The sequence below is a fragment of the Bufo bufo genome, chromosome 3 (genome assembly GCF_905171765.1).
Source record: "Bufo bufo chromosome 3, aBufBuf1.1, whole genome shotgun sequence".
NCBI classification, from domain to species: domain Eukaryota; kingdom Metazoa; phylum Chordata; class Amphibia; order Anura; family Bufonidae; genus Bufo; species Bufo bufo.
In genome coordinates, this window is record NC_053391.1 from 611,111,560 (window position 1) to 611,127,175 (window position 15,616).

A 15,616-nucleotide genomic window follows, 5' to 3' on the forward strand; every position below is an offset into this window, starting at 1 on the left:
GACTATTGAGATTGACAAGGGAGGGGGGGGGACTATTGAGATTGACAAGGGAGGGGGGGACTATTGAGATTGACAAGGGGGGGGGGGGGGACTATTGAGATTGACAAGGGAGGGAGGGGGACTATTGAGATTGAAAAGGGAGGGGGGGGACTATTGAGATTGACAAGGGAGGGGGGGGACTATTGAGATTGACAAGGGAGGGGGGGGAATAATGACATTGACAAGGGAGGGGGGGGAATAATGACATTGACAAGGGAGGGGGGTGTCGGGGTGGAATAATGAGAGTGACAAGGGAGGGGGGTGTCGGGGTGGAATAATCACAGTGACAAGGGAGGGGGGTGTCGGGGTGGAATAATGACAGTGACAAGGGAGGGGGGTGCCGGGGTGGAATAATGACAGTGACAAGGGAGAGGGGTGCCGGGGTGGAATAATGACAGTGACAAGGGAGGGGGGTGCCGGGGTGGAATAATGACAGTGACAAGGGAGGGGGGTGCCGGGGTGGAATAATGACAGTGACAAGGGAGGGGGGTGACGGGGTGGAATAATGACAGTGACAAGGGAGGGGGGTGTCGGGGTGGAATAATGACAGTGACAAGGGAGGGGGGTGCCAGGGTGGAATAATGACAGTGACAAGGGAGGGGGGGTATAATGAGAGTGACAAGGGAGGGGGGGGTATAATGAGAGTGACAAGGGAGGGGGGGTATAATGAGATTGACAAGGGGGGGGGGAATAATGAGAGTGACAAGGGAGGGGGGAGGGGGGGAATAATGAGAGTGACAAGGGAGGGGGGAGGGTGGGAATAATGAGAGTGACAAGGGAGGGGGGTGGAATAATGAGAGTGACAAGGGAGGGCGGTGCCAGGGTGGAATAATGAGAGTGACAAGGGGGGGGGGGGAGAGTGACAAGGGAGGGACTAGGGAGGGGCGGGAGAGAGTGACAAGGGAGGGAGTGGGGGAGAAGAGAGTGACAAGGGAGTCCCCAGAGCCAGACCAAGAGCCAGACTGCAGCCAGAGACCAGATCATCTTATTGTCCTGGTGGTAAGTAGACAATGCAATATGTGTATTATGTAATTGTTTTGTTATTAATACTACATTGGAAACTAATTTACCTCACATTTAGGGTCCATTCACACATCCATGTGTGTTTTGCGGATCCACGGATCCGCAAAACACGGACAGCAGCAATGTGCATTTTGCGGACCGCACATTGCCGGCACTAACAGAATATGCCTATTCTTGTCCGCTATTGCAGACAAGAATAGGACATGTTCTATTTTTTTCCGGATCGGAATTGCGGATCCGCAATTCCGGATCGGAGCCGCACGTCATGCGGCCCCATAGAAATGTATGGGTCCGCAATTCCGTTCCGCAAAAAAAGACAGCTACAAGAAGCTGGATTAACCATAAGGGAAACATAGCAGTTCTTTTTATTTAAAAGCTGAGAAAGGGGTGGAACATGTGTGATGTCATGATATGGGCAGATCATCTGATAAGGGGGGGCGGCAATTTTTATCTTGCCTAGGGCGGCAAAAATCCTTGCACCGGCCCTGGGTGGGACCCACACCTATCTCTAGAACGGAGCTTGCAAAGTGAAAGAGTGGACCGTGCATGGCTGGCCGTCCTCCATTCACTCCTTTGGCACTGCTGAGAATAGCCAAGCCAGCTATTTCTGTCAGCACCATAGAAATGAATGGAGCGGTGGCCACGCTTGCTCAGTGCACTTCCCATTCATTTCTATGAGACTTCCGAAAATAGCTGAGCATGCTGACTATTTTCATCAAATGAATGAAGGGCGGCTTCACATGTGCAGTCTGCTTGCCTTCACTTTGCATAGTCTGTTTCAGAGATACACGTAGGCGTGGGCACCTATCAGACATTGGTAGCCTATTCAAGCAATATGCCAGGCTCACTTTCTGCTGCAGTGCCCCAAATACTCAGCAGTGAGGGACGCTCACTTCAGGAGACTGTCTGATCTCTGTCCAGACTTCACCTCCATGGAGTAGGAAGAAACTCTCCATACTGCTGGGGAAGGGGGGGAAGACGAGAACATAGCGGTCATAGCAGCACAATATATTACTGCCTGCCATAGACTGAGAGGAGCCTGATAATTCACAGACTCTTATACCCCCACCCTGGATGTGCCCCCATACCCCAAACCTAACCTATACCCCCACCCTGGATGTGTCCCCATCCCTCAACCCCACTCAATTATTTCCCAGTTGCTTTGGCAATGCTAAAATCTATTTAGTCCTGCCAATAAAGTGAATTTGAATATGATTTATATTTTAGGTTCTTCTAAGTACCCCTCTTTTCTTTGATGACAACTTTGCACACTCTGCATTCTCTCAGTTTCACCAGGTAGTCGCCTGGAATGGTTTCCAGTAACAGGTATTTCTTGTTAAGAGTTCATTTGTGGAATTTCTTGCCTTTATAATGTGTTGATGAGTTGTGCAGCGGTAGGATTGGTACACAGTTCCAAACAGTGTAGAAAATAAAAAAGCACAAAAAACCATAGAATGGAAAGAGGAGTCCAAACTTTTGATTGGTACTGTGCTAAATCAGTCAGAAATAATGGATTCCAACTGCAACAGATGGTAAAAGAGAGGTAAAACAATCTAGTGGGCACAAAATACCTGGAGAAATGCCATGTTGGCCCAGGAGGTGTAGGTCTCTTAGGCTGCCATATAAGAAAAAAATCCGCGCAACTCACTGTTTGTGACCCACCATCTCATATATATATGGGGGCTTTCCAACTGTCTCTCAATTGCAGACTGTGGAGGGAAAAGAGTAAGTGTGCACTTTGCATTCAAACACACGTGATAACTTGGTCCTGTGAGAAATAAGAAGCTGCCAGACCTCTTTGGTAGTGGCTTATTTCCCTCTCACCATTGAGACAAGCAAGCACTCTTGGCCAAAAATGTATGGTGGAGTCAGGAGAAAAAGTTGAAAAACGAGCGCTCTCTTATGTATGGCTGGCTTTAGATAGGAAAAATTCCAAAAATTTATTTTCACCCAACAAACCTCTAACTGTTGTCATGGCTGTTAATAGTACTTACTGGAATGACAAGCAAGTTTAATACCATTTTCCTAATCGGCCCCAAAGCACAAAGTAAAATGCTTGTTAGGGCTAAGCCACTTTCAGTTTGCGACCTGCTTAGCGTTGTATACCAAATGTACAATACAAAGAAATCCTTCAGGTACTGTATGTACAATCTGCTCAATTATTTTCATATTTCCTGCCCATTTCCAGACCTCACCCGAAGAGATCTAGCCTAGCACAAAGCCTATGAGAAGAATTAAACATCTTAGAGAAAAGGTGCAAATAAATCATTAATAGAGTCAAAAGCTGGACAAGACAAGTATACAGTGCCTTGAGAAAGTATTCACACCTTTGGAGTTATTCCTAGTTTGTTGCATTACAACCTGGGTTTAAAATGTATTTTTTTGGGGGGAAGATGAGGGGTTGTACCATTTGATCTACACAGCATGTCTACCACTTTAAAGGTTCAAAATACTTTTACTGTGACACAAACAATAAGTAAAAGAGGTTGTTAACCACCGGGGACTTTTTCTACAGACCCTACAATGTGGCAGGACCGATGGTGGTAATCATACTTACCTGATCTCTGTCGCGGCATAATCGCTACCCTGCTGGCTATGTAGATCATGTCAACATCGGGTTATGTGACCACTGCAGTCAATGACTGGCTGCAGCGGTGACGTGTGGCATAAGTATGATTATCACCGCTGGTCCAGCCACACAGAGGGGTCTGTAGAAAAGGTCCCCAGGGTTGAAAAACCCCTTTAAGACACAAAAATGGAATTTTAATGTGCTTAAAAGGGGTTCTCCAGGAATTAAGAAAAGGAAAATACTTAAATATTACTTTATTATAAGTATATTTTCAAATACCTTTCATTAGTTATAATGGCTCATTTTGTCTAGGGAGCAATCATTAGGAAAAATAAAATGACCACCGTCCTATTAGTATACACAAAACCTGTCCTAATCACACAGCAGGACAAGTTACTTCACAACACTGACCTAAAGAACTGCCTCATCCTCCTCTATGATCTGCTTGTCGGGGATTGTTATCCTGAATACATCTGACAAGATCTTCAGCCGAATCACTGTAGGAATGGAGTTCATGAGGAGAAACGTAGTACAGAGGACAGACAGGACAGACTGTGGTAATGGAGACTGCATACAAGAGCTGTTGCTCATTACCACATCCCCACCCTCATCTCTGTACATGTCTTCTCCTGAACTCCATTCCTACAGAGATTCAGCTAAAGATCCTATCAGCTGTATTCAGATCATAATCCCTGACTAGTAGGAGAGGAGGATGACGCAGCTCTTTAGCTTAGGCTACTTTCACACTTGCGGCAGAGAGATCCGGCAGGCAGTTCCGTCGCCGGAACTGCCTGCCGGATCAGGCAAAATGTATGCTAACTGATGGCATTAGTAAGACTGATCAGGATCCTGATCAGTCTTAAAAATGCCTGATCAGTCGAAAAAATGCATTGAAATGCCGGATCCGTCTTTCCGGTGTCATCCGGCAAAAACGGATCCGGCATTTATTTTTTCACCTTTTTTTCAGTCTGCGCATGCGCATACCGGAACGACGGATCCGGCATTCCGGTATTCTGAATGCCGGATCCGGCACTAATACATTCCTATGGGAAAAAATGCCTGATCCGGCGTTCAGGCAAGTCTTCAGTTTTTTTAGCCGGAGATAAAACCGTAGCATGCTACGGTTTTATCTTTTGCCTGATCAGTCAAAACGACTGAACTGAAGACATACTGATGCAAACTGAACGGATTACTCTCCATTCAGAATGCATGGGGACATACCTGATCAGTTCTTTTCCGGTATAGAGCCCCTGTGACGGAACTCCATGCCGGAAAAGAACAACGCAAGTGTGAAAGTAGCCTTAGTGTTGTGAAGTAACTTGTCTTCTTGTGTGATTAGGACAGGGTTTGTGTGTACAAATAGGACGATGGCCACTTTATTTCCCCTGATGATTTCTCCCTAGACATAACTAATGAAAGGTGTTTTGGAATCTTTTTATAATAATGTAATAGTTAAAGGGAACCTGTCACTGGGATTTTGTGTATAGAGCCGAGGACATGGGTTGCTAGATGGCCGCTAGCACATCCGCAATACCCAGTCCCCATAGCTCTGTGTGCTTTTATTGTGTAAAAAAAAACTGATTTGATACATATGCAAATTAACCTGAGATGAGTCCTGTCCCTGACACGCATCCGTCCAGCTACCAATGCATTCTGAGTGGAGGCGGATCCGCTCAGAATGCATCAGTCTGGCAGCGTTCAGCCTCCGCTCCGCTCAGCAAGCGGACACCTGAATGCTGCTTGCAGTGTAAGTCTACTTACAATGTAAGTCAATGGGGACGGATCCGTTTGAATTTGACACTATATGGCTCAATTTTCAAACGGATCCATCCCCCATTGACTTTCAATGTAAAGTCTGGACGGATCCGTCTGAAGCTACTTTCACACTTAGAATTTTTTCTACAATATAATGCAGACGGATCCGTTCTGAACGGATCCCAAGTCTGCATTATATGAGCAGATCCGTCTGGGCAGACATCAGACGGACCCGCTCTGAATGCAAGTTTGAAAGTAGCCTTAGATAAAAGCTAACCCAAAGATTGCACTGATGCCAATAAAACATGGCCCACTTCTGACTTCTATTAGGTGAAGTGCTGAAATCAGGAAATATACTGATATACTGTCCTCAAATATACACAAAAAGGTGACAATATCTGAGCGAGGCTGGATGTACAGAGATGTACTACATTTGGAGTCTCAGGGGTTTGCACTGTTGGCTTGCAGCGGTGGGTTCAAATTTGATCAAGGACAACACAGAATGATAAAAATGTCTGTACAGCACTGCAGAATATGTTGGTGCCATATAAATGAATAAAATGCTAAAAAATGTGATCTAGCCGTTCAACAGGATAATGGAAAGGCAGGACCAGTCCCGCCTTGAATGTAGTTCCTTTTGTCATTTTCACCCCTCACTGATCCATTCCAATGGGCTGTGCTGCTTCCAGTCAGTGGTTGAATTATAGTGTTTGGTTATACAGAAATGAATCATAATGCTTTTGTCTGATATTTGTCAGAAGATGCGGTCCAAGAAATTGCAATAAATTGAAAACAGATGCTGCACTACTCCTGGAACAAAGGCAGAGTTCTTTCTCCACAGTGGAGAGTGGCGGCCGGCTGACCGCACCCGCACAAAACAGATGTCATGTGGCGGTTTCAATAATTTAGCAATTGTGCGGAAATTATATTGTACACCCTATGGTTCGTTTTCATTAACAATTGTGTCTTGTTTGGATAAGAAACTGAGAATGTGCTAAAATCCTTCAAGGAGTTATCCCACGAGAGGTATTACTATGCAATGAATAGGGTATTCCAAGTGAAGCTTCATAAATGCAATAGAAATACTGTACTCTTTTATGTACATTACATTGTCCTCTCTGGTAACGCCCCCCCCCCCAGGGGCGTTGCTAGGGTCTCAAAGGATCCGGGGCCCAAGCCCCAATGAATATGGCCCAGTTCTCTAAATCGACACTTCCCCCGCACACCGCGTTGTGCTGTACTCGCTATACAGCAGCACATACAGTTGCAAGAAAAAGTATGTGAACCCTTTGGAATGATATGGATTTCTGCACAAATTGGTCATAAAATGTGATCTGATCTTCATCTAAGTCACAACAATAGACAATCACAGTCTGCTTAAACTAATAACACACAAAGAATTAAGTGTTACCATGTTTGTATTGAACACACCATGTAAACATTCACAGTGCAGGTGGAAAAAGTATGTGAACCCTTGGATTTAATAACTGGTTGAACCTCCTTTGGCAGCAATAACTTCAACCAAACGTTTCCTGTAGTTGCAGATCAGACGTGCACAACGGTCAGGAGTCATTCTTGACCATTCCTCTTTACAGAACTGTTTCAGTTCAGCAATATTCTTGGGATGTCTGGTGTGAATCGCTTTCTTGAGGTCATGCCTCAGCATCTCAATCGGGTTGAGGTCAGGACTCTGACTGGGCCACTCCAGAAGGCGTATTTTCTTCTGTTTAAGCCATTCTGTTGTTGATTTACTTCTATGCTTTGGGTCGTTGTCCTGTTGCAACACCCATCTTCTGTTGAGCTTCAGCTGGTGGACAGGTGGCCTTAAAGGGCTTCTGTCACCCCCCAAAAGTCATTTTTCATTTTTAGGCTAATTAAAAACCTTATAGTGCGATTATTCAATATATAGGGCTCTTACCTTTTTCTGTGGCTTCGTTTCTTTAAAAACTGCACTTTTATAATATGTTAATTACCTCGCTACCAGCAAGTAGGGCGGTTACTTGCTGGTAGCCGCCGCATCCTCCTTTCAAAAAAACGCCCCCTCCTCCTGTTGATTGACAGGGCCAGCGAGCGCTCTCCTCCTCCGGCTGGCCCTGTCTGCAATTCAAACCTCACGCCTGCGCCTTACGTGTCTTCATTCGGCGCAGGCGCTCTGAGAGAAGGACGCTCGCTTCCTCAGCACTCCATCAGTGCGCCTGCGCCGATGACGTCACCTCTAAACCCGAAAGAGAAGACGTCACCCTCTCAGGCTATGAGCTGAGCGCTGCTATTGGCCAGCGCTACAGCATGGGAGAAAGAGACCGGCAGGTTCCCCTGGGTGGAGCCTAACTATGAAGATACCGGAGGCTATACCGGGAGAACGGAGCGGCGACCAGGGATAATAGTAAGTGCAGGGGGATCCCTGGGCGCCACTCTCCATGTCTGTATAGTTAGTTTAGATTTATTATTCTAGTGAAAGGTCCTCTTTAATTAACCACAACTCCCAGCATTGCTCTGCCTCTCCCTTCACTTACCTCTCCTCATGTAGCAGACATCACCACAGCTTCTTCTCCTCTTCAGTGCCATCGTCTCCTGCACTGGTCACATGATGGTGACGTCATCGCAGGTCCTTCTTAAAGGGAACCTGTCACCTGGATTTTGGGTATAGACCTGAGGACATGGGCTGCAATATCGCCGCTAGTACATTCGCAATATCCAGTCCCCATAGCTCTGTGAGCTTTTAGGGCTCTTTCACACTTGCGTTGTCCGGATCCGGCGTGTACTCCACTTGCCGGAATTACACTCCGGATCCGGAAAAACGCAAGTGTACTGAAAGCATTTGAAGACGGAACCGTCTTCAAAATGCTTTCAGTGTTACTATGGCACCCAGGACGCTATTAAAGTCCTGGTTGCATTGTAGGAGCGGGGAGCGGTATACTTACCGTCCGTGCGGCTCCCGGGGCGCTCCAGAATGACGTCAGGGCACGCCATGCGCTTGGATGACGTGTCCAATGCGATCACATGATCCATGCGCTTGGGGCGCCCTGACGTCACTCTGGAGCGCCCCGGGAGCCGCACGGACGGTAAGTATGCTGCTCCCCCGCTCCCCGCTACACTTTACCATGGCTGCCAGGACTTTAGCGTCCCGGCAACCATAGTAACCATTCAGAAAAAGCTAAATGTCGGCTCCGGCAATGCGCCGAAACGACGTTTAGCTTAAGGCCGGATCCGGATCAATGCCTTTCAATGGGCATTAATTCCGGATCCGGCCTTGCGGCAAGTGTTCCGGATTTTTGGCCGGAGCAAAAAACGCAGCATGCTGCGGTATTTTCTCCGGCCAAAAAACGTTCCGTTCCGGAACTGAAGACATCCTGAACGGATTTCACTCCATTCAGAATGCATGGGGATAATCCTGATCAGGATTCTTCCGGCATAGAGCCCCGACGACGGAACTCTATGCCGGAAGAAAAGAACGCAGGTGTGAAAGAGCCCTTATTGTGTCAAAAAAACGATTTTATAGATATGTAAATGAACCTTAAATGAGTCCTGTCTCCTCCATGCTTGAGAGATGAGCCCAGCCACACCCACTGTGAAGCAGCCCAACACCGTCCCGCATCCTCCGAATCTCCTCCTTGCTCCCCCGACGTCACAAAGCTAGAGCGCCGTAATATCGTGATGCGCGAGCTACCGCATGCACAGTTCATTACCTGAGGCTGATGCCAGCACAGGGAAGGAACACTATGCCGACACTGCGCATACGCTAGCTCGCGCTTCGCGAGATTACGGCGCTCTAGCTTTGTGACGTCGGGGAGCAAGGAGGAGATTCGGAGGATGCAGGGCGGTGCTGGGCTCCTTGACAGTGGGCGTGGCTGGGCTCCGGAAACGTTAGTAGCCTCATTTACATATACAGGTGAAACTCAAAAAATTTGAATATCGTGCAAAGTTCATTTATTTCAGTAATGCAACTTAAAAGGTGAAACTAATATATGAGAGACTCATTACATGCAAAGCGAGATATTTCAAGCCTTTATTTGTTATAATTTGGATGATTATGGCTTACAGCTTATAAAAACCCCAAAGTCACAATTTTGAGGTACCCTTTGCTCAGGGGGTATGGATTAATTAGCTGACTAGAGTGTGACACTTTGAGCCTAGAATATTGAACCTTTTCCCAAAATTCTAATTTTAAGCTGCATTAATGCAATTCCTTTTAAAGGGAGTGTTTCACGCAGATTCACCCTATTAACCTAATAACTAGGGGTGCACCGAAATGAAAATTCTGGTCCGAAACCGAAAATTCAGGATGCCCTTGACCGAAACCCGAAACCGAAACTGCCTTTTTGCCCAAATACTTTTAAAATACTTTTTTTTTAATGATTTTATTAATAATTCTTTTTCATGAATGAAATTCATCTGTGGGTGGCGCTGTTATGGAGAGGGGGATCTGTGGGTGGCGCTGTTATGGAGAGGGGGATCTGTGGGTGGCGCTGTTATGGAGAGGGGGATCTGTGGGTGGCGCTGTTATGGAGAGGGGGATCTGTGGGTGGCGCTGTTATGGAGAGGGGGATCTGTGGGTGGCGCTGTTATGGAGAGGGGGATCTGTGGGTGGCGCTGTTATGGAGAGGGGGATCTGTGGGTGGCGCTGTTATGGAGAGGGGGATCTGTGGGTGGCGCTGTTATGGAGAGGGGGATCTGTGGGTGGCGCTGTTATGGAGAGGGGGATCTGTGGGTGGCGCTGTTATGGAGAGGGGGATCTGTGGGTGACGCTGTTATGGAGAGGGGGATCTGTGGGTGGCTCTGTTATGGAGAGGGGGATCTGTGGGTGGCGCTGTTATGGAGAGGGGGATCTGTGGGTGGCGCTGTTATGGAGAGGGGGATCTGTGGGTGGCTCTGTTATGGAGAGGGGGATCTGTGGGTGGCGCTGTTATGGAGAGGGGGATCTGTGGGTGGCGCTGTTATGGACAGGGGGATCTGTGGGTGGCGCTGTTATGGAGAGGGGGATCTGTGCACTGTTATGGAAAGGGGATATGTGCACTGTTATGGGCATAACAGTGCACAGATCCCTTTCCCCATAACAGTGCACAGATCCCTTTCCCCATAACAGTGCACAGATCCCCCCTCCCCATAGCAGTGCCATAGACCGATCCCCCTACCCATAACAGCCCCGGCCCTGCTACTCACTGCATCTTTATTTTACCTTACAATCGTGACGCTCCAGTAAGAACTCTGCAGGCAGAGCGGAGGGCGGCGTAACGTCACTTACTCACGTGACGCACCTGCTCCGCCCACTTTATGAATGAAGGAGGCGGAGCAGGCGCGTCACGTGAGTAAGTGACATTACGCCGGCCTCCGCTCTGCCTGCAGAGTTGTTAGTTACTGGAGCCTCACGATTGTAAGGTAAAATAAAGATGCAGTGACAAAGTAAACCGCCCGCCCGGCGCCCACCCGCAGATGGTGGGTGACAAATCCCACACCCCATATTTTCGGCCGATATGTAACAATATCGGCCGAAGTGGATTAGGTGCATTTTCGGCCGATATTTTCGGCTGCCGGAATTTCGGTGCACCCCTACTAATAACAGTGTTATGTCCACGGCATCCCCCCTATTAAAATGGGGCTTACCGTTAGTTCCTTGCTAGCATCAATCCGCATGCAAATGAGTCTGTGAAGGTGCCCAGGCCCCTGGGTCATTTTCATACGAAGGCATATACTGTCGGATATGGCATATACTGTCGGATATGGCATATACTGTCGGATATGAGTTTTCACGAAGTGAAAACTCATCTCTGAAAAAGCTTTTATGCAGACGGATCTTCGGATCCGTCTGTATGAAAGTAACCTACGGCCACGGATCACAAACGCGGATGCCAATTATGTGTGCATCCGTGTTCTTTCACGGACCCATTGACTTGAATGGGTCCGTGAACCGTTGTCCGTCAAAAAAATAGGACAGGTCCTATTTTTTTGACGGACAGGAAACATGGATCACGGATGCGGCTGCAAAACGGTTTATTTTCCGATTTTTCCACGGACCCATTGAAAGTCAATGGGTCCGCGAAAAAAAATGGAAAACGGCACAACGGCCACGGATGCACACAACGGTCGTGTAAATGAGGACTAAAAGTGTTATTCTCCACAACGATGCTAGCAAGGAATTAACGGTAAGTACCGTTTTAATAGGGGGGATGCCGTGGACATAACACTGTTATTAAGTTAATAGGGTGAATCTGCGTGAAAGACTCCCTTTAATTAGCATTTCTGAAATAAATAGACTTTTGCACGATATTCTAATTTTTCGAGTTTCACCTGTATATAAAATCAATTTTTTTGACACAATAAAAGTACACAGAGCTATGGGGACTGGGTATTGCGGATGTTCTAGTGGCCATCTAACAGCCCATGTCCTCAGCTCTATACACAAAATCCAGGTGACAGGTTCCCTTTAACCACTGCCTGTTTTACTGGTCACATGACCTGTGATGTCACCACAGGTCCTTCAGCTCTTCCACAGGTCCTTGCATTAGATTCAATTGTGCGTCCTGAGGACAGCAATACAGTTGTATCTAGCTGGCAGGCAGGACATTTGAGGCCTGGGACAAAACAGAATGTTTTAATCTAGCAACTCCCCTGGCGCCCCCTGTTGTTTCTTCTGTGGCCAAAATTCTGGTCCACCTCCTACTGCATACAGTGGTGGACTTACATGCTCAGTAATTTCCCTTCTCCTTTCTCTTCCCATCTTTGCTGGAGTAGTAATCTCATAGTGAAGCAGGAGAAGCAGCCCAGACCCCTCTAAATTCATAGATCTATAGCCATATCTCTCTCTAGACAGTGGAGAAGGAAATGGTGAGGTAGGGGGGCAATACATACCTATTTAGGAGTGGGATCAACGGGGCTATGTGTGAGGGACTATTTTCTATGCTTGTAAGATGATTATATGACACTTACTAATATAGTCTTTGTTGAAATTCTGCACTATTTTCTATACTTTATAAGGCATTTCCGCTTGTTTACAAGTCTTTTGTGCTGTCCACACAGAGGTCCTGTGCATAAGATGGCCGCTGATAGAGGGTCATTTGATGTCTCCTCCATTCGAATACATTGCACCTGCATTAAACTTCCAACAGAACAAGTAAAGATGGCAGGTGCAATGTATTTGAATGGAGGAGGCATCACATGGAGGCGATGTGCCTGGTCATATGACCCTCCATCAGCGGCCATTTTGTGGACAGGACCTTTGTGTGGACAGTACAAAAGACTTTGTAAACAAGGGAACACACCTTATAAAATGGTGCAGAATTGCAACAAAACCTACATTAGTAAGTGCCATATAATCATCTAACAGTAACCACGAAGTGGCCTACCCCTTTAAGATAATGGTGGGCATTACTACATATATTTTTTAATTTGTAGGATAAACCTTTCAAATAAAATAATTACCTACAGATCTGCCTATTATGTAACTCACACGGAGTGTCTTCAGAAAGTAATTTAAGACAGTTTAAAGGGTTTCTGTCACCACAATTATCCCTATTAAACAGGCTGACATTGTACATGTGCAAATGTCAGCTGAAACTAACTGCGCTATTCTTTTTCTTAGGTATGCCCCTTTTTTGTGCAATTTAACGTTTTTATTATATGCAAATTATCCTCTAGGAGGGGGAGGGGGGGGGGGCATTGCTCCTGCTCCTAGAGGCTCCGTTCTCCCGCCTCATATCCCGCCCTGCCATCCTTGATAGACAGGGCCAGGCAGCGTTCACCTCCTCCTGCCGGGCCTGTGCGCTGGGGGAATCTCGCGCCTGTGCCGTCCCGTTCAGTATTTGGCGCAGGCGCGGTGAGGGAAGCCTGCTTCGAATACTGAACGGTACAGTGCAGGCGCAAGATTCCCCCAGCGCACAGGCCCGGCAGGAGGAGGTGAACGCTGCCTGGCCCTGTCAATCAAGGATGGCAGGGCGGGATATGAGGCGGGAGAACGGAGCCTCTAGGAGCAGGAGCAACGCCCCCCCCCCCCTTCCCTGCTCCTAGAGGCTCATTTGCATATAATAAAACATTAAATTGCACAAAAACGGGGGCATACCTAAGAAAAAGAATAGCGCAGTTAGTTTCAGCTGACATTTGCACATGTACAATGTCAGCCTGTTTAATAGGGATACTTGTGGTGACAGAAACCCTTTAAAATCATCCCTGCATTTAATTAAGAAACAAAGTCATTCAGCACCCATGTCCACAAATTACTCCAGCCCCCAGATGCAATTGATAATTCAATGTACAGTAGCTGAATGAACAACGCCAGGCTTGATTGCCACCAGCCCCGCTGAACCTAGACCTCACTGTAAACTGAACCCCACAATAATGTGAACTGTGCCGCAAGCAAAGAAAATCCAGCAAAGATGAGAAAACAAGACTGTTGAAGTTTCAGCCTCTATAAAAGGGTTACAGAACCATTTAGAAGGTTCTGGGCCTCCATCAAACCACAATGAAAGTTACTTCTTCTCAATGCACCTGATGAATGATCCCAGGGGTGTGAACCTAACCCAAAATCACTCCAAGGGTGTAGTGACTACTTATTCAGAAGTCACAAGATATCCCAGAAATACAACTAAAGAACTACATAGAAAGTCTACATTTGAAAGGCTAAGGACAAACAAAAGTAAAGTTTTGGCTTAGTCAATGCCAACACTTGAACCAAATAAAGACGGTGTGATGGGATGAGGAGCGAGTTCTCGCATAAAACCTACCAAATGTGGCATGAAAATACAGACAAGAAACCATTCACTAGGACAAATAGAATATACGTATGGCAGGTCAGTAAGGAGGAGAGAAAAGATGGCGGAAGCGTCACTACAGGTGCAGACCTTACAATAGGCTATCAATATTACAATGGTGGGGCCAAACTTGCATGTTACCTATCCCCCTCTCCTCCATCAGAAAGCATACTTGCCCTCTGACTGACATATGACTGACATATGAGCTCAATCTTCTCTGCTAAAAGCTCCGCATAGCAGATCGCTGCTCCTGCATGTCGCACTCCACTAAGGACTGGCACTGGCATCAAATGTGCTATGCCAGGCTTTAGCAGAGCGGAACTGGCACAGGCAAGAGCAGCGATGGGTGCTTCTGCCAGTACAGCGCTCGATGCGGCCCCACAGTGGAATCCATAAACCTGTACACCTGTATGTCGGTCGTTTAGGGGTGTACAGATACCAAAGCGCTATAGACACATGAACTTTGGGTGCTGATTTTATAAGTAAAACAGGGGGAAAAAAGAAAATATATGTTACAAAAATTCATTGAAGCTTCTTCAAAGGATTCGGTACCCCCTTCAGTTTTAGTTGGTAGTAAGAGGAGGTTTAATACCGTAGTAGTACTTGGTTATGAATATTTGTAAAATGTTAGCCTCCGCTGACAAATATACATTGTATTTATTACAATACCACGATGTACATGGAAGAAATGTTAAAAAGCATGGTTACACACAGTAATTTATAGATGTGAATGGTTTATTAAAAACCTACGACACATTTCTTTATGCACACTGTCTTCTTGTCCTTTGCTGCTTTTTATTCTTGCCTTGAGATGATGGAGCGAGGGAAATAACCGCGGTCGGGAGGTCTATTTTAAACTGCATAAACACAGAAGGGAGCATTAAATAATTTACCTTAAATGTAGCAAAGGCATCGGAAGCTATGTCGAATGTTGACATTTCCACATATTTAAAGAAGTTTTCAAACTGCTCAGAGTACAGGACGGTTTTGGCAAGCGGCTCGTGACGGACGCACTCACGAAGCATTATCCCACAATGCAAAGCCACTTGAGGGGATTCATACCTATAAGAAAAGTAGACGTGTTAAATGTATTTACAGCAGCGTCTCTTTTGTTTCTTTTATACCTTGAAGTTGTGCTATCTGCATGCTATAAAACGTACAATATTATGCAAATACTAACCAAATGTTTCCCTTACTCATGATTGTCACTCTGTTGCCTGGCAACCTTTAATAATAGCCAATGTGCGCATATAACTGGCTATACATAGACCCCTCTATTCCACGAGACCTAGTCACAGTCTGAGTCTTTGTCAGCCTGAAATTACACTAAACATTCAGACATAATTTTTCCAATAATTTTCTACCAGGATAAGACCCCATTTACACAACCGTATTTTTGGTCTGCATCCAATCCGCATTTTGTGCGGGTCAGATGCGGATGCCATTCACTTCAATGGGGCCGCAAAAGATGTGGACAGTACACCATGCG

At 46.4% G+C, this 15,616-nt stretch overlaps 1 protein-coding gene across 2 annotated transcripts in view; it reads right to left on the reverse strand.

The window, feature by feature from the left end:
• Positions 1-15,616, reverse strand: part of CAB39L (calcium binding protein 39 like) — a 98,885-nt gene that overhangs the window by 19,203 nt on the left and 64,066 nt on the right. For both annotated transcript variants that reach the window (XM_040426017.1, XM_040426018.1), the window contains exon 5: positions 15,021-15,189. In XM_040426017.1, coding sequence (XP_040281951.1) covers positions 15,021-15,189 — 169 coding nt within the window. The remainder of the gene's footprint in view (positions 1-15,020; positions 15,190-15,616) is intronic.